Below are 25383 nucleotides of genomic sequence, written 5' to 3'. Positions count from 1 at the left end.
GAAAATATAATAAATATAAAATAAAACACAATTTTTATGATTTATGATGTCTAAAAAGTTATCTCTTACTAGTATTGATAAAACGAATATTATATTAGATAAAAAATTAAATAATTTTGAAGGTTCAGATAAAGAACAACAAAAAAAAAGGAATGAAGAATTTTTAAATATAGAAGTACAAAGATTATTTCCAGCAGTTCAACATGATGATAATATACCATTACATTATATTATTGAAGCATTAAATCTAAGGAAAGAATATATGGCTAGAATAGGATGTACATTTCCAATAACAACAAATAATTTTTTAGAAAATAATCATGAAGAAAATTTAAATAATAGTGTAAAAAAGATTTATTTACCTGATAAAACATCTTTTCATCCACCAGAACCAGATCCTGATCATTGGGGATTAAAAAAACCATTACCTAAATATAATGAAACTTTTACTTTTAAAAGAGAATTTGGTATTGTAAGAATATATTATAAAAATAATTATGCAAAACAATTTGAAAAATCTTATTTATCAAAACAAAAATTTTTAAAAGATTATGATAGATTACTTCAAATTGTTGAAAATGGACCTTTAAAATCTTTTTGTTTTAGGCGTCTACTTTATTTAAAAAATAAATTTCAATTATATCAACTTCACAATGATCAAATTGAATTACATGAACAAAAATCAGCACCACATCGTGATTTTTATAATATTAGAAAAGTAGATACACATATACATGCTACAAGTAGTATGAATCAAAAACATTTACTTAGATTTATAAAGAAAAAATTTAAAAAAGATAGAGATACATATGTACTAGAAAAAGATGGTAAAAAATTAACTATGGGTGATGTTTTTAAGAATCTAGATATTGAACCATATGATTTAAATGTTGATATGTTAGATTGCCATGCAGATAAACATACTTTTCATAGATTTGATAGTTTTAATAATAAATATAATCCAATTGGTGAAACAGTTTTAAGAAATATATTTTTGAAGGCAAATAATTATGTTGGGGGAAAATATTTTGCTGAATTATTAAAAGAGGTTTATAAAGATTTAGAAGATTCAAAATATCAACATGCAGAACCACGAATAAGTATTCAAGGTTGTAAGAAGGATGATTGGAGTAATCTAGCATCTTGGGCAATTAAACATGATGTCTGGTCACCAAATGCAAAATTATTAATACAAATACCACGAGTATATGATGCATTTAAGTCATATAATATGATACAAAATTTTGGTCAATTATTAGATAATATATTTACACCTTTATTTGAAGTAACAAATGATCCCTCAATTGATCCAATTTTATTTAGATTTCTTCTTCAAGTTACGGGTTTTGATTGTGTTGATGATGAAAGTAAACATGAATATAGTAAATTTGATAAATTTATTAATGAACCTGATGAATATACTGATTCTGAGAATCCTCCTTATACTTTTTATATGTTTTACTTTTATGCAAATATTTCAATGTTAAATAGTTTTAGAAGTTATAGAGGCTTAAATACATTTTCATTACGACCTCATTGCGGTGAGGCAGGAGCTGTTAGTCATCTTATTTCTGGTTTTCTAACATCTGAATCGATATCTCATGGTTTACTTCTTAGAAAATCAACAGTATTACAATATCTTTTTTATTTAACACAAATGGGAGTTGCCATGTCTCCTTTATCTAATAATCTTCTTTTTGTTCCATATAATAGAAATCCATTTCCTGAATTTTTTATGCAAGGTTTAAATGTTTCATTATCTACAGATGATCCATTAATGTTTCATTTTACTAAAGAACCATTAATGGAAGAATATTCAATAGCTGTTCAAGTTTGGAAACTTTCGTCAATAGATATGTGTGAATTAGCAAGAAATAGTATTTATCAAAGTGGATTTGATGAAAAAGTAAAGATACATTGGTTAGGGGTAAACTACAAACGAGAAGGTGTTGCAGGTAATGATATATCAAGGACTAATGTTCCTGATTCAAGGATGGCTTTCAGACATGAAACTTTAGTTGAAGAGTTGCATAATATATTCAAAAAATTTAATATTTTAGCAAAATATAAAAAAAACAACGAATATTAATTATATCAGTATATAATAATTTAACTTATTTAATTTATTAGTTTATTTTTTTGTTTAATCTACAATTGGTAAATTAGATTAAATTATTTATTATTTTTATTGTTAATTAGAAAAATATTAGGCTTAATTTTGGAGTCATTAACGTTCTAGAAATTTTTTTTGAATACTTGAATGATATAAATATGTATTTTTTTTTAAAATTACAATGTTGATTAATAAAATCTTTTTATACTATAACAACAAATAAATAAAGAAAAATAAGTAAATTAAAAAAAAAAACTTTTTTTTCGGAATTTGAATATGCTACTATAGTCATTCGATAGCCCTTTAAATGGGATGAATTTTGAATATAATCAACAATATTCAAAAATTGAGACTTCAGGAGTTATAAGTATTCAAAGTTGAAGGGCGAAATTGGGGAATATTTTTTTGTAAATCTCGATTTCTATGATAATATTGTAAGTTTTAAAAATAAATACTTTATTCTAGATCAGCTTTTTACGAGAAATTCATTAAGCCTATTCACATCTTGATAGGACTTCGAAAAATGAAGATATGATAAAAAATATGTTCTAAAAAAAGTTTTAAGAATCTAGTGATAACTCAAGTTAATGAAGTCACTGAACCATGAAATTTGATGCGCTGGGCTTCTTTTACAATTTAAGGTATACCTTACGTTGAAAATATTTTAGAATTTTCAACCGTTCTTGAAATACTATGCTTGGTACTTTTTCGCGCGTAATCCATTGTCACCATTTTTTTATATCTCGAAAGTGGTTTAAGGTATAAAAATGTTTTGAAGGTAGACTCTACTTGAAAACTCATTTGATATCAATTGCAAAAATCTGATTTCATTTATCTTAATTTTGAAGCAAGATATGACCAAAGGCAGAAATTTTTCTAAAATATTCATTGTTTCCCGACTTTTTAGTATCTCAGAAAATAATGACCCTATGAAGATGGGACTAGTTTCATTCGATTTCTTATCAAAAGTTATTCTAGATTAATAATTTTCATAGCTATAACTTTATTATTTTTAGAGATATAAAAATTGGCTGAAAAATTTCTAGATTTCTGATTTTACCTCTAAAAATGTGACCAAAAATGGACAACTTTTTTTGGAATTTGAATATGCCACTATAGTCATTTGATAGCCCTTGAAATGGGATGAATTTTGAATATAATCAACAATATTCTAAAATTAAAATTTCATGAGTTATGAGCTGTCAAAGTTGAGGGCGAAATTGGGGAATATTTTTATGTAAATTTCGACTTCTATGATACAATGAGATATTTTACAAATTAATAGTTGTTTCTAGATCAATTTTTTACGAGAAATTTACTAAGCCTATTCACATCTTCATAGGACTTCTAGAAATGAAGTTATGATAAGAAATATGATAAAAAAAAAGTTTTAAGAATTTTGTAATAACTTAAGTTAATGAAGTCATAGGTCCATGAAATTTGATGCGCTGTGCTTCTTTTATAATTTAAGTTATACCTTACGTTGAAAACTTTTTTAAATTTTCAACCGTTCTTGAAATACTGAGCTTGGTACTTTTTCGCGCGTAATCCATTGTCACCATTTTTTTATATCTCGAAAGTGGTTAAAGGTACAAAAATTTTTTGAAGGTAGACCCCATTTAAAAACTCATTTGAAGACGATTGCAGAAATCTGATTTTATTTATCATGATTTTGAAGCAAGATATGACCAAGGGCGGAAATTTTTCTAAAATATTCATTGTTCCCGACTTTCCAGTATCTCAGCAAATAATGACCCTATGAAGATGGGACTAGTTTCATTCGATTTCTATTCAAAAGTAGGTCTAGAATATTTATTGTCATAGCTATAGCATTATTATTTTCAGATATATAAAAATTGGCTGAAAAATTTCTAGAATTCTGATTTTACCTCTAAAAATGCGACTAAAAATGAACAACTTTTTTTGGAATTTGAATATGCCACTATAATCATTCGATAGCCCTTGAAATGGGATGAATTTTGAATATAATCAACAATATTCTAAAATTAAAATTTCATGAGTTATGAGTTGTCAAATTTGAGGGCGAAATTGGGGAATATTTTTATGTAAATTTCGACTTCTATGATACAATGAGATATTTTACAAATAAATAGTTGTTTCTAGATCAATTTTTTACGAGAAAGTCATTAAGCCTATTCACATCTTTATAGGACTTATAAAAATGAAGATATAATAAGAAATATGTTTTAAAAAAAGTTTTCAGAATTTAGCGATAACTCAGGTCAATGAAGTCACAGGTCCATGAAACTTGATGCGCTGTGCTTCTTTCATAATTTAAGGTATACCTTACGTTGAAAACTTTTTTAAATTTTCAACCGTTCTTGAAATACTGAGCTTGGTACTTTTTCGCGCGTAATCCATTGTCACCATTTTTTTATATCTCGCAAGTACTTAAAGATATAAAAAAATTTTGAAGGTAGACCCCACTTGAAAACTCATTTGATATCAATTGCAAAAATCTGATTTCATTTATCTTAATTTTGAAGCAAGATATAACTGAAGGCGGAAATTTTTCTAAAATATTCATTGTTTCCCGACTTTTTAGTATCTAAGCAAATAATTATCCTATGAAGATGGGACTTATTTTCATTTGATTTCCATTCAAAAGTAGGTTTAGAATATTAATTTTTACAGCTATGACATTATTATTTTCAAAGATTCAGAAATTGGCAGAAAATTTTCTAGATTTCTGATTCTACTTCTAAAATTGTAATAAAATAAAAACAATTTTTTTTTACTGTTTATTAACTATCAAATATCCAAATCACTATATATTTATTCAAATTTTTAAAAAATTTTCAAATAGTTTTTTATTTTATTTTTTATTAATTCATTACGTCAGTGACTCTAAAAGAGATCCAAATATTATACTATTGATAAGCTAAATATTAACATAACCTCCATGAAGTAAATAATACAATTATATTTTCAAAACATATTTTAGGTCAAAAAAAATTTAAATAATTATTTATTACAACAAAATAATAAATGTACATAACTCGCTTACCAATTAATAAGAAAAAAAAAACTAAATTTAGAAAAAAATAAAATATTATCAACAATTTACAGTATATTGTTCAAAAATAGAGAAAAAATCGTTGAGATTTTCTGAGGTAAAAACACGATCTGGATTATCTGTTATCTTTTCAAGTTCTCGAAGATTGTAAGGAAACTATAAATATAATTTTTAAAAGATAAATTAAATTACTTACTTCATCTGTAACTGCTATTGCATAAATATTAGGAATGACTTTTCTTAATAAATTAGAACTTTCAGTTAGATTATTATGATCAAAACCATCAGAAAATAGTATAACAATTGGAATTGCTTTATTAACTCTAGCTCCATTAATTGTTTTATACTCATCTGTGGCAAACTGTAATCCTTTAGAAATTGATGAAGGACCACCACGATATTTTGTATTATGTATTGATCTTAAAATTAAACTTTTACTTTGAGGTGAATTAAATTTCCAAACAACTTTTGTATCAACATCTGAAGATATCTGAATAATAGAAACATGAGCATTATTCTCTCCTATATTTAGTCTATTGATAATTGTTGATGCTATATTCAGAACATTGTTAAAAACTTTTTTTACAGAAGTTGAAGTATCTATTAATAATATAATATCTACTAAACATGATTCATCAATATTTGTTTCATTTGTACTAATTAATTTATTATTTATTATAGGTATATCATTCATATTGTTATTTGATACATCTTTTGAAATCAAAATCATTGGATTTTTTTCTTTCATTGTTAAATATATCTCTTCATCAATTGTTGTGTCATTTTTATTGATAACAGCTTTAGCTCTTCTACAATTTTCAGAATCACCTGCTTTAATTTTTTTAATCAAAAGATCCATAAATTCAGTATTTCTTCTAAAGTCAAATATTTTGTTTTCATCTCCTGTATAACTTCTTAATCCGTTTTTATCCATATCAAGACCACTATGCAAAGCATAACAACCTAAATTTTTATTTCTTCTAATAAGATTAGCTGAAGCACTTCTATCTTCAATTGGATCAGATGTTTTACCATCACCTACTATTAAAAACATTCCTCTTGCTGTACTACGTTTATTTGCTATATAATATTCATATGCTGCATCAACTGCTTTTGAATAAGATGGATTACCATCTTTTGGTATAATTCTTTCACATGCCATATAAAGATGTCTTTTATCTTGTTCATTTGAAAATTCATGAATAATTGTTGGAGAATTTTCAAATGTTATAATAGACATTTTTAATCTATCATTAACTGGTAATGAACCTATTAAATCTGTCAATAAATATCTATTTTGTTGAACAATATCACTATCTGTAGAATTTAACTTTGCAGCTGTATCAAAAATAACAACAAGATCTATATCTGGTAAACTACAACTTTCAGTATTTTCTTCATGAATTTCTTGTAATTTATTTGGATTTGTAATTTTATTTTTATCATTCTCATCATTTAAATATTTTTGTTTTCTAAAATTTGTAATATTAAAAGTATTACTTGTAATAGTTTCTTTTTTCTCATTTACATTTTCTTGATATGGTTGTTGTGAAGATAATGTATGACTTGATTCATCATCAATATTTCCCATTAAAACTGTAGTTTCAATTTTTTCAATTGCTTCATATTTATGACAATCTTCTTCAACTCCATTATGTAATAAATCAGTTATTGAATTTAAAAATGCTTCAGTTTGATTATCTCTAAACATATTTTGTTTTTTAGAAACATATAAATTTAACTCTCTATAATCAACATCATTACCCATTGCAACACCAATAACTTGAGCCCCAACTGAATGCAATTTTTTTGATGTACTTTCAACAATACTCCAGTCATCTTGACTCATTCCATCATTCATCAAGACAATAACTTGAAAAGCATCATTTCTTCTTTTTAATTCAATTTCACTTATTGCTAATAAAATTCCTTCACTTGTAGCTGTTGAACCACCAATATATTCAATGTCTTCTACGACACGCCTTACCTCCTCTTTACTTCTACCAATACCTAATGGTTCTCTTAAGAATGCTTGAGATGTAAAACTAATGATACCTAAAGCAACATTATCATTTTCTTTAGAAATATGAAGTTTTTCAATAAGACTTAATGTTAATTCTCTTTGAGCATCAAAAACTTCTTTTCTTGAAGTTGATGCATCTAATATAACAATAATATCCATCTTATTATATTGACATTTTAATTTTGTTGCTTCTTTAACTTCATGACTTGAAACTCCATATGATACGGCATTTCTATTATCATGAATTATATGTATATCTTTTGCCTTAAATTCTTTAACTTCATCGACAATTCTACCAACTTGTCCAGAAGTTCTTTCTACTACTTCAGCACTAAATATCCTTTTGTCCTTATTTTGTGAACTTTTTGATGTTTCATTTCTTACATTGTCATCATCATTTCCTTTAATTTCTTTAGTTTTATCAATTTCTTTTGAATTACTAAAAAAGTTATTACTTGTTATTTTTTTTAATTTTCTAGATTCACCATCTTCATTATCAACAAAACCAGGATGTCTAACATCAAAAATAGTTGAACTTGTTAATGGCATTGTTGTAGTTTGCCTTCTTTCATCAATCATATCAGTTGTTGTTGGAGGAGTAGGTTGAACAGATTCTTCAGGTGCCATAGTAATTAATGGATTTGGATTTTCTTTACATCCTAAAATAATTTCACCAACACTTTTCATGAAATTATTTATTTTTTCATCAACAAATATATGATTATCATCACCAGTATACTCTTTTAATTCTTCAAAATAATATTTTGGACTTAGTGTTACAGCATAAATATCTTTTCCAACAATATTTTTTAATTTTTTAGATACCAATAATACATCACTCCATTCATCTTGAGAATTTCCATCAGAAACAATAACTGTAACTAAACGTGATGTGGGTCGTTTATATAATCTAATATCTTGTAAAGCCATCTCAGCAGCAGCTGTCAAAGAGGTTGCACCTGATGCCTGCATTATTCTATCAACTTCATATAAAATATCATTTCTAGATTTTGATTCTCCTAATGATAACACTTTTTCTGCCTTCTTATTAAATGTAATTAAAGAGGTATGAAAACGATTCTCAAAATTTTGATCAGGTAAAACTTTAATCAAATCTGAGACAAAACTTTTTTCTTCATAAAATTCTTTAACAATACTGGCAGAGACATCCAAAAGAATTATTAAATCAACAAAATCTGTAGCACATGGACCATTTTGTTGTGAATTTGTTTGCCTATTTGAAATAAATGTAGATTTATTTTCAATTAAATTAATTGTCTTTTTACTTTGTTCATCACTTTCTGTTTGAATATTTCTAATTACAGCTGCATTTGTTAAATCAAAATCATCTTTTGTTTCATTTTTTTTATCATTCTTAGTTAATAGATCTGTTTCATTTTTTTTTTCATTCTTAGATAATAAATCTGTTTCATTTTTCTTATCATTCTTAGCTAATAAATCTGTTTCATTTTTCTTATCATTTTTAATTATTAAATCTATTTCATTTTTCTTATCATTTTTAATTAATAAATCTGTTTCATTTTTCTTATCATTTTTAATTAATAAATCTGTTTCATTTTCTTTATCATTTTTACTTAATAAATCTGTATCATTTTTTTGATCATTTTTCTTTGATAAATTTGATTCATTTTTTTTATCATCTTTACCTAATAATTCTGTCTCATTTTTTTCATCATTATTATTCATAATTAAATTGTTTTCTTTTTTGACAATTTCAGTAAGTTCTTTAACATATTTTCGACTTTCTTTTGGAATCATTGGTCCAGTACATCTTTGAATAATTGTTTCAGCATCATTCAAAAATTGTCTTATTCTACCATCAACATATACATACCATTTGTTTCCTGCATACAATTGTAACTCTGAAAGATAATAATTTTGAGATAAACTAATTGCAAAAAGGGTAGAATCAATTTTTCTTAAATTTTTTGCAGTTAAAATAACATCTCTCCAGTTGTCAAAACTATTTCCATCTGATAATAATATTATCATTTGTAGTGCATCACTTCTACCATTTTTTTTAAAAGTTTTTATAGCTCTTTTTAGTCCACTGACAACAGATGTACCACCACCTAAATGTTTTACTTTTAAAAGTTCATCAATGATATCTTTTTTATCTTTATATTGTCCAATTTCGAATTTTGTTTCACAAGTTCTGGTAAAAGCTAAAGCACCAACTTTTATTCGATCATCAAAATCATTATTTGGTATTTGTTTTATTAAATCTATTGCCAACTGAATTTGTTTCTCAAAACTATTATCAACACTTTGTGAAGAATCAATTACAAAAAGTAAATCAATTTTACAACCACTCTTAAATGTTCTTGGTTTTAAAAATGTTAAATTATTGTTTACATCAATTGTCAATTCATCTTCTTCCTTATCATTATTTTTTTCTGTTATTTCTATTGCTGAAGATTCAACGGCAAAAAATTGTTCTTTATTGGTATTAGTTGGTTCATTTGTTTTATTACTACTATTATTTACATACAATTTATTTGATGTTCTTGTTGTATTTTTTTCAAAAAAAGTACTCTTAAATTTTGTATTTTTATCATTTTTATTTACTTCATTTGCATTTGAATTATCTTTTATTGTATCAACAAAACCTCCAACATGTTGTTTTTCTTTTGTTTTTCCAAAAACATTATCATTTACATCAACTTTTGGTAATTCTTCAACATTTTCATCATACTCATCACTTCTTTCAGCAGCAAATTTATTAAGTTTTTCCTTAGAAACATTTTTTATTTTTCCAACTATTGCCTGACCACGAAGATTTGCCTTACCTTCTTCATCATCAGTTGATTCACGTTCAATTATGTTAAATTTTCTTGACAATTTACTAAATGTTTCATGCCTTGAATCAATATGACTTTTAATTGATATTGACTCTTTATTATTATTATTATTGTTTTTTTTATCTATTGGATTTTGAGTTGTCTCTACTACAAGATGTGTCCTTAAATTTACTTTTTCTTTTTGTGTTTCAATTAATTTTATTTCATCTCGTTTTGATTCATCTTCTAATTCCTCCCCACTAGATTCTATTAAATGACCATTAATAGTTTGAACAATTTCTTCTCCAGAATTTTCATTCATAATATCTTTTTTAGAAGATTCAGAAATTAATTCATTTTGATTAGTAGGTTTATTTGTTAAATCAAATAAATCATCATCATCCCCTAAATTTGTATTTTTTTCATTTTTATTGTTTATATTATTTATGTTGGAGGTACTTTTATCAAAGTTACTTTGAGATTTATTTTCTTTTATAATTTTTCTTGATTTTTCAGTTATTTCATGAGTACTAGATTTTTTCTTAAAATTTAATGAAGTTGCATTGTTATTTATTAGGCTAACTTCTTGAATATTTTCTACTTTTACAAAGTCAGATACATCTATTTCACATCCAAATAAAAAGCTACTAGCCATTTTAATGAATTTTGGACTATGACCATTTGTGAATACTCTTTCACTTGCCCCAGCATACTCTTTTAATTCATTATAATGATAATAATCAGATGCTGTAACTGAATATACAACACACTCAAGATCTCTTAATTTTTTAGCACCTATTTTAACACTATTCCAGTTATCTCTTGAATTTCCATCAGAAATTATTAATGTTATTAATTTTACCTTATCTTGCCTTTTATATGTAGTTAGTTCTTTGAGGGCACGATCAACTCCAGAAAGTAAAGATGTTTGTCCACCGGTATGCTTAATTTTTATAATATTAGATAATAAATCATTTTTTTCTTTATATTCTTCAAGATGAAAAACTAATTTTGCCTCTTGATTAAATGTAACTAATCCAACACGAATTCTTTTTTTGAAATCCATTTCACTTGGTATTTGGAGAAGATCTAGTATTATTTGTTTTTGCCTATCAAAGACATCTGTAATTGATGTTGAAACATCTAAAATTATCATAAGATCAACGGCATCTTGTTTACAAACAGCATCACCAACAAATTTTCCAACTCCTCTTTCTAGAATAACTGCTAAAGAAAGTTCTGTTGTAGTTGTTGCAGTTGTAGTTGTTGGTGTTGTTGTTGTTGTAGTTGTTGTAGTAGTAGTAGTAGTGGTAGTTGTTGTTGTAGTTGTAGTTGTAGTGGTAGTTGTTGTTGTTGTTGTAGGTTTTGTTGAAGTCAATCCTCTATTTAATTCTGCTTGAAGTTTAATGTTTGGAGAATTTGAGAAACACTTATCCATATTACTAAGAAGTTCATTTGCAAAATTTTTTACATATCTTCCAACATATACACGATCTCTATTACCTCCAGTATACATTTTTAATTCTATGGCATTATAATTATTAGAAGTTGATACTGCAAAAAGTTCACATCCATATTCACTTAATTTTTTTGATGTACTTTTAACTTTATGCCAATACTCTTTTCCATGACCATCACTTACAAGAACTAAAAATTGCTTAGTATTTCGTCTTAAACTTCTACTAAATTCTTCTAATGCTACCTCAATACCTTTAGAAATTAATGTAGTATTTCCGGTATAATCTATTCCCTCAACAGCCTTCAAAACAGCTTGTTTTTTATTTTTTTCTAAATTAAATGGCAAATGAATGGTGGGTATGTCACAAAAACTAATAATTGAAATTTGTAATACTTCACTATCAAAAAGATCCTCATCTAAACGATTAATTAAATCTAAAACCATTTTTTTTTCATTTTCAAAATGTTTCCTTGAAATACCGGTAGTATCAAGAAGTATCATGAGATCAACATTTTCTGAATCACATTTAAATTTATTATCATCTGTACTTATTTCATCTATTTTTTTAATCTTTGAAGCAAACATCTTTCTACGAATAATTCTATATTTTTTTTTGTTCTCCATTTCAAGTGCTTGTAATCCAAAATCTATTTCACAAAAATCTAAAGAATTTTCTATCTCTGCAACATAATTTTCAACAGAATTTTTAAAGATTCTCCTTTCACTTTCAACATAAGAAATTAAATTTGCATTGATAACATTAGAATCTCCAGTAACAGCAAATATATCTACTTTAAGTTTATCTAAATTACTTTTAGCTGTTGTGGTATCAGTCATCAAATCACTATTATTTCCATTATGTGCTAAAATAATTAAACGTTTAGCATTTTCAACGTAACTTTTTATAAAAATATCTTTTGCAAATTCCATTGCACCAGCTGGATAAGGTTCAATGTTTCTTTTTCTTGGTTTTATTTTTTCTATTTGAATTTTAATTTCATTATAACGATGTGATGTGCTTGAATATAGGTCAACTATTAATATAGGTCGCCTATGAAAAGCAACTAAACCTATTGATAAATTTCTTTTATCTCCTGTTAATTTTATAATACTGTAGAAAATAAAAAATTTTTTTAAAAGTTAAGTGAAAAAAAAAGAAAATTTACTTTAATGTTTCTAAAAGTTTTTGTCTTTGTTGTTCAAAACAGGTAATGTTGTGATTTGTAATATCAATTAAAAATATAACTTGTATTGGTAGAGTTGGAGAACATAAATTTTCACCACCAGAATCTTCTTCTTTTATAAAATCATCATACTTGATGTCCTTTGATGCTGAGATTGTCAAAATAAATAAAAACCCCAAGATTATTCTAATTAATGTTTTTTCATCAAATATAGAAATAATTCGCATTTCGAACACTAAAAAATAAATAATATTAAATATTCATCCGTAAAAAATATTTTTTAAAAAAATAAAGTTTTTTGAATTAATACATAATCATAATAACTATAGCAAAAAAAAAATATTCATTAAAACATGCTTTTTTTTATACATCCAAATAAATATAAAAAAAAAAGTATATTTAATACCACCTACAGCAGTAATGTTTAAGGTTAATATATTTTATAATATTAATAAGTTAAAATTAATCAACTAATTAGAAACAATTTATTATTAATAATAAATATATTCTTATAATAAAATTAATAACACAATTTATAATAATTACATAATCAAAATATCGTATTATTTAATAGAAAAATAAACATGTACAAAATATTGTATTTTTCTAAAGTTTCCCTGTTAAGCTATTAATCACTCAAAAATCCACCTTAAATGTACAGGTTTTTGATTAATCTAGAAAAGAATTTAAAAAATTATGCATCTCATATACATTTATATAGGATATTTCCAGTTATTAATAACTCTCTCCTTTATGAAACTTTTTTTTTTCATAAAGTGTTTCGAACTACCTAATAAAAAGTAAAGAATTATTTTATTGAAGGTAGTTTTTTAAAGTAATATAAATTAATGATAAAATTATTTGGACTACCATTACAAAATACTTCATATAATTTTTAAAAATTTATAATGTAACATTTTATTATAATATCTTGCTGTTATATAATTAATAAAACAGCATCCATCTTGTAGATGTGGTAATAAAAACTATCTTGTTTTCTGAGTAGTCAAAAAAATAATCAAATACAATATATATATATATATATCCATAAATAATAAATATATCTATCTTTTGATATGATATTTAAGATACAATACCTAATTTTTCAATATGGTTACAAAAACAATAGAAAGAATTTTAATTCTAAAAATGTTATACTTGTAGTTACACTAGTTTTGTTAAATAAAAATAGTTATCATAATCTAGTTAAAGAGGCATTCTCCTTGTTTATATATTTATAACAATATCCAATTATTCTTTGTTTAATATTTTTAGATTATAATATAAATTAATTATTATTAAATTTTAAGTAATAAAATATATAATAACAACAAATATACAATAAAATGTTTAAAAAAATATATTATTTTTTTTATTAGATACATAATAATAATTAAAAAAATCATAGATATTATATAAAAAGAAAAAAAAAATTTTTTTTTATTATCATTAAAATAAAATTTATTTTTTATACAATTAATTAAATTAAGATTATCGAAAACATTCATTTATACAATAATAATAAATAAAAATTATGAAAAGAACATGATAAAAAAAATAAATAAGAAAGTATTGGTGAACCTAATTTTTTATACTAAAAAAATGTTTTCACTATATTCCAATTAAAAAATATCACTAAATAATTATATATCACAGTCTATACAGTAAAACTACCTAATTATCAAAAACTGGCATTGTGATTACTTATTATAGTTAAACTATTTAAAGAAATATTTAAAGAAAATTTAACAATATTTATTTTATAAAGGGTTAACTATAAACAATTTTTCATTTATTTGATCCTGTTTTTACAAAAATATATTGTAAGGTTCTTCAAACATTTATATATATATATTGTATACAGTTATATACTTTTAATAACATTTATTATCATATATATATACTTTTTTTTCACATATCAAAAGTAATATATTATGTATTGAGTATCTGGAACATGAAATAATTTTAAAGTAAATTATTATCCTTAAATTAAAGTTTCATTTTATTTTACTTGATTTATATATATATTTATATACCATCCAAAAATGATCATATAATAAATCAAATTCTTTTATGTTTAAAATTTAAATATTCAATACAATAAAATTTTATCACTAACAAATATTACATAAACATTCTCATTTTATTAGAAAAATAACACAACATCTAAATGGAATTTTTTATTATTTTTTCATCTTATTGGAATTTTTTTTTTTTACATTTAATATATTAATGACATTCATTATTAATTGTGGTTCAAAACCAAAATTAGAAAGTAAATTAAAAGTAAAAGATTTAAATAATGTGGTTGTTGGTGATGGTAAAATACCACCCTCAGAGCGAGAACGCCGCCTCAAAAAGTGGACCTCAACAAAAAGAGACAATAATAGGGTGAAAAATTCTGAAAAACATTTGCTGAAAGTACAGGTACCAAATGGGCAAAATTTAAATCATGATCAAAATAAAAAATCATCGTTGATGAAAAAAATAACAAATAATAATGTTATGGAAGATAATGACAACACAAATTTGCAAAAAGATAATAAAAATCAAATTGATAAAGATAAATTAAAGGTAATTAAAAAGATAATCATAAATTTTTTTTTTAGAATGTATCAAAAAAACATGGAAACAAGGAGAATCATAAAATGAAAGAATCTCAGAAAGAAAATATAAACAACAAGGATGATTTAGATAAAAAATCTTCATCTAAACGAAGTTCTCAGAATATTAGTAAACCAGTGATAATTGAAAAAGAAAAAAATCAAAAGATTAAAGAAAAAAAGTTGGTGAAAAAGATATTTTACAATGAAATTGAAGAACTACCAGTATCAAATCATATTAAAAAGGATAATCAAAACGAAGAAAATCCCAATAATCCTGAAGAACCAGCTACAGCATCGGAAGATGATAAAGAACAATTACAAAATAATTTACCAAAAGAAGTAGAACATAAAGTAGAGTCAAATGCTAAAGAGGATTTACAAAATCAAGGAAACAATTTACAAGAAGAAGAAGAAATATTTGTTGAACCTTATAATAAAGAAATACAAAACAACAATTGTTCAGGTACATTAAAAATTTCCCCTCCACCGTTAAATCAAATTGATGTTTCTTTATTTCCATTACAACAAAAAACTCCATCAAAAAAGAGTACACTTCAGCTTGACAAAGAAAAACTTCAAAAAGCACTAAAATTAAAAAATCCAAAAAATTTTTTAAACAAAACCCAAAATTCTAAATCAGAAAAAATTAATATTGAAATGGATGGAAGTAAGGAAGCTAAACTAGATGTACATATGTTAGACATTGTTGACGAGTAAAAATACTATATCCTATATAAGTATAATATAAAAATAATAATTTTAAAATAGCTTTTACAAAACACTTTATAATAAGAATAATAAATAAATTCACATCGTTTATGTATACATTTATTTACCAATTCTTAAACTAACACATGGATACAAGGGAGGATTCAATGAATTATAAATTTCTTTAAAATTTAAAGTCATATTAGCTTCAAATGCCATAATATCAAGAGCTTTACCACCATACAATTCTTCTTTTTCTTTTTTACGTGCTTCTTTCTTTGCTTGCTCATTTGGTAATTCTGATGAAATAATTTTTAACCCTTCTACACCAACTTTATCAGCCCAAAAAAATTCCTCTCCATATAATTTAAATATTGGAGCATTAAAATCAATCTCTGTTAACTCATTTTTTTGAATCCTTTCATTTTTCTTTTCTTGTACTAAAAAAAACTATAGTTTAATTAATTTTAGAAAAAACTAACATTGTTTTTGATGAAGTCTTGTTATTTTTAAAAATTCTTTATATGCCTTTTCATCATTACACTCCACCATAGAACATTTATCGTCTTCATCAAATGTTTCATCATCCATTTCTTCTGGTAATGTTTTATCTTCATAATCTATATATTCATCTTCAATTGGTGCAACATAATTATAATTAGTAATAAAATCTTCTAAAGCATTTAAGAATAAATAACCTCGTTGTTTTGTATTCATTATTAACTAGTTATTATAAAAGAAAATAAAACTTAAAAAAAAGTTGCGGTCCATATTTGCAAATTGGGAAAACGTTTTTAAAGTAGGCTTTCTTTTTAAAATTTGTAAACTTTTCATACTTTTGATATAATTTATTTTCACATGAAAACATCATAATTTTGTATATATTTTTTTATTATCTTATCTTATTTTGATTGAATTAACATTTTTTATAGGTAAATAAAAATGAAACTTGTCCATTTTCTTATGAAACTTTCTCATGAAACAGTTATTATTGAATTAAAAAATGGTAATCAAGTACAAGGGACTGTTGTTGGAGTTGATATCGCAATGAATATCCATTTAAGACAAGTTAAAATGACTTTAAAATCTGGTGATAATCTTTCAATGGAATCTATTACTGTTAGAGGTAAGATTTATTATTTATTTTTATTTTAATAAATAGGTAATTAATTTAGGAAATAATTTACGTTATGTTATCCTACCTGATCAACTACCACTTAATTCAATGTTAGTGGATGATGCTATTAAAGGTACAAAAGCTTCAAAATCGTCAACTCGGGGAAGAGGTGCTTCTAGGGGTGGTCGTAGTTTACGTTCTAGGGGTCGTGGTGCTCCAGTACGTAGATAAGAATTATATAAAGAATATTTTTGAATTAATGATTTAATAAAGTCTTGTATAAAAGTTTGTTATTTAATTTTATTTCTTATGGTTAAATAAAAATAATTAAATGTAATTTAGAATTTTATTAATTTACTATTAAAATTCTAACATATAATACCTGTAACTTTTTTAAATATTTAAAATTTATTTTTTTTTTCTATTGAAATACAAAATTGTCAAGTTAACTATATATATACACTCAAAAAAAATTTTTTTATATATGGTCGAATCATTTATAACAAATAAGAACAAAAAAAAAATTAACAAGAAGGCTTCCCATAAACAGTTTTATTTAACTACCAGTTCACTTTTTCATTTTTATCCATTAGAATGAAGGAAGACAAATTTAATAAGACCAATTACAAAATTTGCTACAAAAATACAACTACCAAGTAATAATATTAATGCAATTGTTTTTTCTTTTTTTCTAAAATAAAAAATTAAATAAAAAAAAAATTAAAGTTATTAATAAATATTACCTTCTTCTTTTACCACCATAATAATATTCAATAATTGTCCTACAAATAAATTGCCCATCTAAAGAATAACATGGAACAGCATTAATAAGAGCCAATGCCAATGAAAATGTTATAAAATATTTACATACTAATTCTATAATAACTGGTGGCCAGGTAGGTAAAAATGAAAATCTTGGTGTTAAATGATGAGCATCAATCATAAATCTTAATTCATCTAATTTTCCTATAAATAGTACTGGTTTTTCTTCATTTTTAATTTCTAACCGTACCAAAAATGTTCCATTAAAGAGTGCCGGTGTTACACATTCCATATTATCTAATTTATTATATATACTTTTTGAATCATAAAAACATTTCCCAAGATCTGTAACTTGTTTAGCTGGGAAACATGAAAATTTTTTTTGAAATAAATTTAAATTTTTTTTTTTAGTTTTTTTAATTCCTAATGTTTCTTTAAACTCAACAGCCAATGTTACATAAGCAATTTCTTTAATTTCATGAGGTTTATTATATAAAAAACAAAGATGAGAAGATATTGTAGTATTTTGAAACTCATCACAACATCTTATTTCATTATCAATAATATCATAACTTGAAGCAGTTTGTTGATATACCATTTCACTATCAATTAAATATCCATTTGGGTGAACACCCTTTTCTATGGCATTTAAACAATCAAAATATGTTGAAATATTATAAACATCACACCCATTTATTGAGGTTATTATATGCCCTGGACGAAGACCCGCAATTCCTGAGAGACCACTTTCTTCGAATACCTCTGTTACTAGTATTCCATTATTTTCACTATATAATGGTGATAACAAAAATGGTGAGGTAAAAAATAATAAAGCAAATAATGCTGCTAATGTTAGATTATGCCAAATACCCGCACAAAATATCCACAATTTACTTGAATAAGACAATCGTTCTAATTGTTGTGTATTGATATCAGTGAAAGCTCCTGGATAAACAGCTATTATAAAAAAGCCAAAACCATTAACAGTAACATTACAATGAAGTGATGCTATAGCATGACCAATTTCATGAAATACTCCACATATAATAAGGACAACAATAAATATAGGTATTTGTGATAATGGTAAATTAACTCCTGGAATTATAGGTGTTATACCAGTTTGTTGAGGTTGTTGGTGTCTTGAAACAGCATATAATATTGCTGTATCAACAGCATCAATAGGTTTTTGTGTTGTCATAATGCTATCATTAATAAATTTATCATGAAAGGCAATTGGATATGTTCGTAGAGAATCATTATTTAATACCAGTAATGAAATAAATGATGATAAATCCGAAACAAGTCTATATACAAGATATATACTAATACCAATAAAGCATACTAAACCACCAAAACCTCCAACAGCAAACCATATACTTAGTAATTTACTAAATCTTTCATAAAACTTAGTATTTCTTTCATGTGATAAAGAAAAAGCAGAATTTGGTGAAATTTTATTAATATAAAGTTTTAATTGAAGTACTGAGATTGTTAATGAGTATCTTTCAACAAAATTAATATAAAATTGATATCCAGATACTTTTAAATAATGATCAATAAGATATAGACAACTCCATATAAATAAAATAATAGCTAAAAATGAAATGAAGGGCATCGAATATGTCTTTTTCAGGACATCTGAAAATATATAAGGAATAGATAGATTCTTATAATAATAATAATAATACGAATAATAATATTTATAGTTTCATTTAACGATTAATGTGTGGTAAGACGTTGATTGTATAAAGCAATACATTGTTGATTTTAAACGTATAATATACATACAGTTTGTTATATATATATATATATATTTAATATATATATATATACATAAGGAAAGGACTTTATACATGAAAATTTGAGGTTCTCTATCTCTATATAATAAATGTTTATTACATTAATTTTTTTTATATGAATATTATTTTTATATAATAAAATAAAATAAAATGTATTTTAATTTGGTATTATACCATTAAATAATAAAAAAAAAAAGATAAAATTAAAAACTCTACTAAATATTTTATATTCTTTAATAATATGATGTAAATTTTTTATAGATAAATAAAAAACCCGACTAATTTTCTTTTTTTTTTTTTTCAAAATAAGAAGTGAAAAAAAGTAGATATATATAATATATGTAAAATTTGATAATTAAACAACTAAGGTTCTTCAGAATTAATTAATGGTTGTGAATCTTCATTCTCTGCATGGTACTCAGTATTTTCAGCAATATTTCTATTTCTTTTCTTTAACCATCTTAATAAATATTCAATACCAATTAAGGAAGCAAAGAACAATGCACAAAATCCTACCATTGCTAGGAGAGCAATATATGTTGCTGGATCCCATTGATACCATTTAACTATTCCACATTCTTCTTTCCATTTTTTTGGTATATATTGTTTCTTTGCTTCAAATAATTGTTTATAAGAACATGGTGAAGGACACCCATCAATATCATATTCATATACATCATCATGATCAGTAACATTTTTATAAAATATCTATAAATTAAAAATAATATTATTAAATTTTTATACAAAATATTTTTCTTCTTTTTTTTTTTGTTTATAATTGTATTATTTTTGTAAAAATTTTTGTAATATAATAAAATAAAAACTAACCTTTACAATATATTCACTTTCTATTTTATGAAGTTCAATTAAAACTAAACTAGCATATAATGGAAAAACATCGGGAGTGATTCCAAAAGCTGATAAAATTGCTGAGACAGAGGTATCATGAGCTGAATAAGCATATAACTTTTCTCTTGAATCTAATTGTCCATTAATTTTTTTATTTAAACGTTTCATAATTTCACGAAATAATGGTCCAGCCTTAAGGCGTCTCAACATATCTGTATGATATATATATTTTGATGAAATATCATATAATTGGATAATTTTATGCATTACTGTTTCATTAACCCATGATGGTAATACATGTTCATCTCTATGGTGATGTTCAGCATTTAATGGATCAAATACCAACCAAATATTTTTAATTGGAAGTGGTCCTTTTGATAATCCTGTTACATTACCAATAAAAGTTAAAAAATCTTTATTTTCATCTTCTATTTTTTTAAGTTCAGGATTATTTTTGTAAACATTTTCTGTTTCTTCTTTTACAGCAGGACAATAAACGTCATCATATAACTGAATATCATCATCTTTAGGAACTGTATGTATAGGAATTGGAGTCCATGACAAACCAGGAAGAAATTGAGAATCATTTGATGGTAAATAAAGTCCAGCCATATTTGCCTGAGCTGACATTAAAGTTCTATTATAATCCGAAGATCGAACATAAATTTCAAAAGGACTATATTCTTGACTTAAAAATCCATCATATCTTCTATGAATCCATTGACCTAATTTATATTGTTGTTTCATACCTTTTTTTGTCAATTCACCTAAACCAATCTTCCAAGTAGATTCAGTATTATTAATATCTGTTGGTATTAAAGCAGCTGGTGTTCTATCTCCATGTCTCCATATCTATAATTAATTATAAAAAAAAAATTAAATATAAAAAAAATATATATTTACAGCATGAATAAATTGAAGAGTTTCAATATCAGCATGAATATCAACTTTTCTTCCAGTTGAAAAATAATTTCCAAAGATAGAATTAGTAAATATTACCAGAAATAATAAAATAACTTTAATCCCAGTTTTCATATTGATTATTGTTTAAACAAAGTTATAGGGACAAAGTAACCTACAAGGTATATATAAATAATTAATGAAAAATAATAGAAATAATACTTTATTTATTTTTTTTTGATACAAAATGTAATATACTTTATCAGAAACGTATTAAAAGTAGTAACTAATTATTAAAATATACAGAAAAAAAAAAGTATGTTTGTTGAAAAATAAAATTTCACCTGCTTTTTAATAAGATAAGAAAAATGTATGTAAAAGATGAAGAGATAGTTGAAGGGGAAAAAAAAATGATAAGAAAAGAATATAAAGCTTAGGCTTTATATAAATGTCAATTGCTAAGGCCTTGATATAATAGTTGTGAGAAAAAAATAATAGTTTATTTTTGTGTTAAAAATATATATCATTAACTTTATGAACATATTATTAAATAGATATAATGTCATTGGATAAAATGGGTAATATATGACATTGAAAAATTGTACATAAGTTAAGAAAAAAAAAATAATCTTTAAAGGTTAACAAATTGTAATGTTAGAATGAGTGTTAATACAAAAAAAAAGTTTAATTAAATAGTTATATAATTGACTAACAAAAATTGTTATAAAAATTTATAATAATAAAATCTTTTACAAAAATGGTGAAAAAAAATTTACAATAGTTTCAAAAGACTTAGCTTATTAAAGTTATATAGTAATATTTATATCAATAAATAAAAAATACCACAATTAAACTTTTTTAAAAACTATTTTAATTATCATTTTCCCAAAATTAGTAATAGCGCATCACTGACTCGTAATATTGACATTATTTTTATTTATTTTTTTTTTAAGTTATTTATTGATTCATTATTTTTTAAAGTAAGTATATACTCAAGAATATTGTCAATTGTGTTATAGTATATTTTAGATAAAAAAAAAATTATGATAAAAATTGAAAATTTTTTTAAATATGTTGACAATTTATTATAACAAAAGATTATATATAATAATATATATATATTTTTTTTTCATAACTGTCTATATCATTTAAATATTATTTTTTTTTCTATAGAATTTTTATTATAATGAATGGATATTTGTTTTAAGGATAATATTTATCAAATTAATTTGACTTTATGAGATTAACTATTTTTTGATGACATAACAGCATCAGTTAATGTTTTATAAAATTGAACTTGTTCTTCCTCTGTAAAATCTGTATGATTCATTAATTGATTTATCTAAAAAAAATAAAAAATACTTGTATTAATATATATAGTTATATTTCTTACATTGTTAATTTTTTCTGTAGGTGATTCATTAGTTTTCAAAATATTTATTATTTCTTTTCTGGAATTTTCAAATTTTGTATCTAATGGAGCTGAATCAATGGCATTTATTGTTTTTTCCATTTCTGCTATCTCATCAACATCATTTTTGCCATTTTGGGAATTTTCACCATTTTGTTCAGTGCAAAGAATTGTATAATAATAAATACTTAGCAAAATACATATATATAAAATATTTTTAAAATACATTTTATATTTTTTGACAAAAATATTTTTATTAATGAATAAAGTTGTAATTTTTATATTGTTTAGTAACTCTTGGTAGCTTTAAATCCCAGATAATCTGTATAATTTATTTTTAATTGCTTCGTTTAATGATGTTGGATGGAAGATTATACATTATTATTAAAAAATAAAAAAAAATATATTCTATGCTCCAGTATAGAATAATATTGAAAGCTTACATCTAAATCTCAATAAATATTTTCCCTACTTTTACTATGTTACAAATCAAAAAATTTACAAAAAAAACTGTCCATTAGAAATTCATTAAAAATGTATTAACATTTGAAATATAATTGAAAATTTTATTATCATAAATAGAAATCTTTAATCTTTCTTCATTAATAAATGTGAACAAAATAATATGAGGAAAAGAAGTTTTCTAAATTAAGTATAAATTTCTTTCACACAATATTAACATTAAAATTTTATTAACCGACATTCTATCTCCAAAAAAGAGAATAAATATTTTATCATTGTTAACAGCTTTTTTCAAATATTTATACTTGAAAGATTCTATTTGGATGACGTAGATGGAGTAAAAAAAATTTTATAAATATAACATTATAATTAAAATTATATATCTAGTACATTTAAATTCTTTTGGGAATTGAGGATTACTGTTTCTTTAATTTTACAAATTTTTCATAATAACTTTTGATTAACAATATATTATTATATTAAAAAAAAATATATTTAATTTTCATTTGGTTGGTTGTTCAACCATATTTGAAAAAGAGAAATTTTATTTGAAATCAAAATTGAACTATTACAAATGATAAATAAATGTTTACTTAAAAATATTATTTATACTTAATTGAAAATTTCAAGAAATATTTTTTTTTTAAATATATTTTCCAACAAATTTATTTTTTCCTCAAGATGATGATAATTGATGAAATTTTAATTCATAAAAAAAAACTAAAATGATATTTAGTAGACAGTTTGTACCATTAAATGTATACGATAGGGCTTTTTTTTATATATTTCTTTTTGATTAAAATTCAAAAGTTATTTTATCTTTATAAATTCTACATAATATATGATATTTATATTGATCTAGAAGGCAAAAATTTTTAAAAATTGGTTGTTCTTCAATAATATTCTTGTCATCATAATAAATATCATCCCAGTTACGTTTCATAAAACTTGGAGGAGTCAATTCTTTAGCACGATGGAAACGTAAAGCCAATTGAGTCTGGATTGCACTTTCATTTTCATCACCATATACATTTAAAAGTAAAGAAAATAATAAAATTGGCACAACCAAAGTTGAAATTTTTAATTTAAAAAATTTAGATCGATCTATTGATATAAAAGATAATGGAATTGCCATACTAAAATTAAAAAAATAATTTAAAAAAAATGAGTTAAAAAAAAATGTTTAAAAAATACATTAAATATGATTTAGTCAAAGTGGGAACCAAATTTAACTTATAATATTGAAAAACTTACAAAAAGTAAATGGCATTAATATTAAAAAATATTTTAATAAACTTTAACAACTAAATTTATAGACATTATTTCTACATTATATCAAGGGTGTGGCTTGAAACAAAATTTTAAATACAAAAAAAATTTAAGTAATATAATTAATTAAAAAAAAATATTATTAAAATATTAATAAAAAAAATTTTGATAAAAATAATTTCTAATTTTTAAAATAATTTGAAGATTAATGTTAATTGTTAAATTGGTTTCCACGTCTAGACTGTTAAATATATATTGTTCTTCAAAATAAATAAGAAAAAGTTAAAAAAAATAATATTTAAACATAATATTAATCTATATTAAAAAAAAAAATTTAATTTTGATCAATGTATTATAAAAAGGCATAATAGTTTCATTTAAAATTATATAAATAAAATGACGAATTCTTCCTTTTTCCAGGTTTATTGCCATATCTATAACTACAACCACAACCACAAAAAGAATAATAAAAATTAAACAATTACTAAAAATATTTAAAATTCCAATAACACAAAAGCATCTCTTTTAAAATTCATTTAAATATAATCAATTACACAATTCAGTTATCATTAATTTTAAAAATTAATGTTTCTACTAACAAATAAATAAACATAAATATTTATGTATATTTAATCCTTTTTTTATAATTAATTTTACATTGTACTTAGTGGTAAAAGCCATATGTCATAGTTTAACATAACTTAAAATATAAAAAAAAATTTTTATTTTTTTTTTAATGTAACATTTGAATAAAAAATAATCTTTTAAGTATTACTTAATATTGTTATTAATACTGTATGTATTTTTTTACAACTAAAGTACAAAAAAAAGCATGAAAAACATATGAGTTTAAGAAGAATTATTGGTAATTGATAATATTAAG

The 25383-nt window shown here is 23.5% G+C and overlaps 9 protein-coding genes across 9 annotated transcripts; 3 read left to right on the top strand and 6 right to left on the bottom strand.

Annotated features, from left to right (window-relative positions):
• Positions 1–46: 46 nt before the first annotated feature.
• On the top strand, positions 47–2018 carry SRAE_2000201100 (AMP deaminase 2; the record flags this gene model as incomplete). The annotated part of the gene is made up of 2 exons (XM_024653031.1): positions 47–1955; positions 2005–2018. The coding sequence occupies 2 exons, from the start codon at positions 47–49 to the stop codon at positions 2016–2018; spliced, it is 1923 nt and encodes a 640-aa protein (XP_024506547.1).
• A 3171-nt stretch (positions 2019–5189) lies between these two features.
• SRAE_2000201000 (von Willebrand factor, type A domain-containing protein) lies at positions 5190–12844 on the bottom strand (the record flags this gene model as incomplete). Its single annotated transcript, XM_024653028.1, has 3 exons — positions 5190–5306; positions 5347–12544; positions 12600–12844. The coding sequence occupies 3 exons, from the start codon at positions 12842–12844 to the stop codon at positions 5190–5192; spliced, it is 7560 nt and encodes a 2519-aa protein (XP_024506546.1).
• A 2005-nt stretch (positions 12845–14849) lies between these two features.
• On the top strand, positions 14850–15940 carry SRAE_2000200900 (Hypothetical protein; the record flags this gene model as incomplete). The annotated part of the gene is made up of 2 exons (XM_024653027.1): positions 14850–15008; positions 15227–15940. The coding sequence occupies 2 exons, from the start codon at positions 14850–14852 to the stop codon at positions 15938–15940; spliced, it is 873 nt and encodes a 290-aa protein (XP_024506545.1).
• Positions 15941–16051: 111 nt separating this feature from the next.
• Positions 16052–16648, bottom strand: SRAE_2000200800 (Hypothetical protein; the record flags this gene model as incomplete). The annotated part of the gene is made up of 2 exons (XM_024653026.1): positions 16052–16371; positions 16414–16648. The coding sequence occupies 2 exons, from the start codon at positions 16646–16648 to the stop codon at positions 16052–16054; spliced, it is 555 nt and encodes a 184-aa protein (XP_024506544.1).
• Positions 16649–16873: 225 nt separating this feature from the next.
• On the top strand, positions 16874–17279 carry SRAE_2000200700 (Small nuclear ribonucleoprotein Sm D1; the record flags this gene model as incomplete). The annotated part of the gene is made up of 2 exons (XM_024653025.1): positions 16874–17057; positions 17107–17279. The coding sequence occupies 2 exons, from the start codon at positions 16874–16876 to the stop codon at positions 17277–17279; spliced, it is 357 nt and encodes a 118-aa protein (XP_024506543.1).
• A 434-nt stretch (positions 17280–17713) lies between these two features.
• SRAE_2000200600 (Membrane-bound transcription factor site-2 protease) lies at positions 17714–19425 on the bottom strand (the record flags this gene model as incomplete). Its single annotated transcript, XM_024653024.1, has 4 exons — positions 17714–17739; positions 17792–17849; positions 17920–18752; positions 18807–19425. The coding sequence occupies 4 exons, from the start codon at positions 19423–19425 to the stop codon at positions 17714–17716; spliced, it is 1536 nt and encodes a 511-aa protein (XP_024506542.1).
• A 547-nt stretch (positions 19426–19972) lies between these two features.
• SRAE_2000200500 (Histidine phosphatase superfamily, clade-2-containing protein) lies at positions 19973–21493 on the bottom strand (the record flags this gene model as incomplete). The annotated part of the gene is made up of 3 exons (XM_024653023.1): positions 19973–20317; positions 20438–21310; positions 21362–21493. The coding sequence occupies 3 exons, from the start codon at positions 21491–21493 to the stop codon at positions 19973–19975; spliced, it is 1350 nt and encodes a 449-aa protein (XP_024506541.1).
• Positions 21494–22601: 1108 nt separating this feature from the next.
• On the bottom strand, positions 22602–22871 carry SRAE_2000200400 (Hypothetical protein; the record flags this gene model as incomplete). The annotated part of the gene is made up of 2 exons (XM_024653022.1): positions 22602–22700; positions 22752–22871. The coding sequence occupies 2 exons, from the start codon at positions 22869–22871 to the stop codon at positions 22602–22604; spliced, it is 219 nt and encodes a 72-aa protein (XP_024506540.1).
• Positions 22872–24027: 1156 nt separating this feature from the next.
• SRAE_2000200300 (Hypothetical protein) lies at positions 24028–24366 on the bottom strand (the record flags this gene model as incomplete). The annotated part of the gene is made up of 1 exon (XM_024653021.1): positions 24028–24366. One exon carries the CDS (start codon positions 24364–24366, stop codon positions 24028–24030), a length of 339 nt encoding a protein of 112 aa, XP_024506539.1.
• Positions 24367–25383: the final 1017 nt, after the last annotated feature.

Source organism: Strongyloides ratti (genome assembly GCF_001040885.1).
Source record: "Strongyloides ratti genome assembly S_ratti_ED321, chromosome : 2".
Classification (NCBI taxonomy): domain Eukaryota; kingdom Metazoa; phylum Nematoda; class Chromadorea; order Rhabditida; family Strongyloididae; genus Strongyloides; species Strongyloides ratti.
Note: the sequence above shows the minus strand (reverse complement) of the source record. Positions and strands in the feature narration are given on the sequence as shown.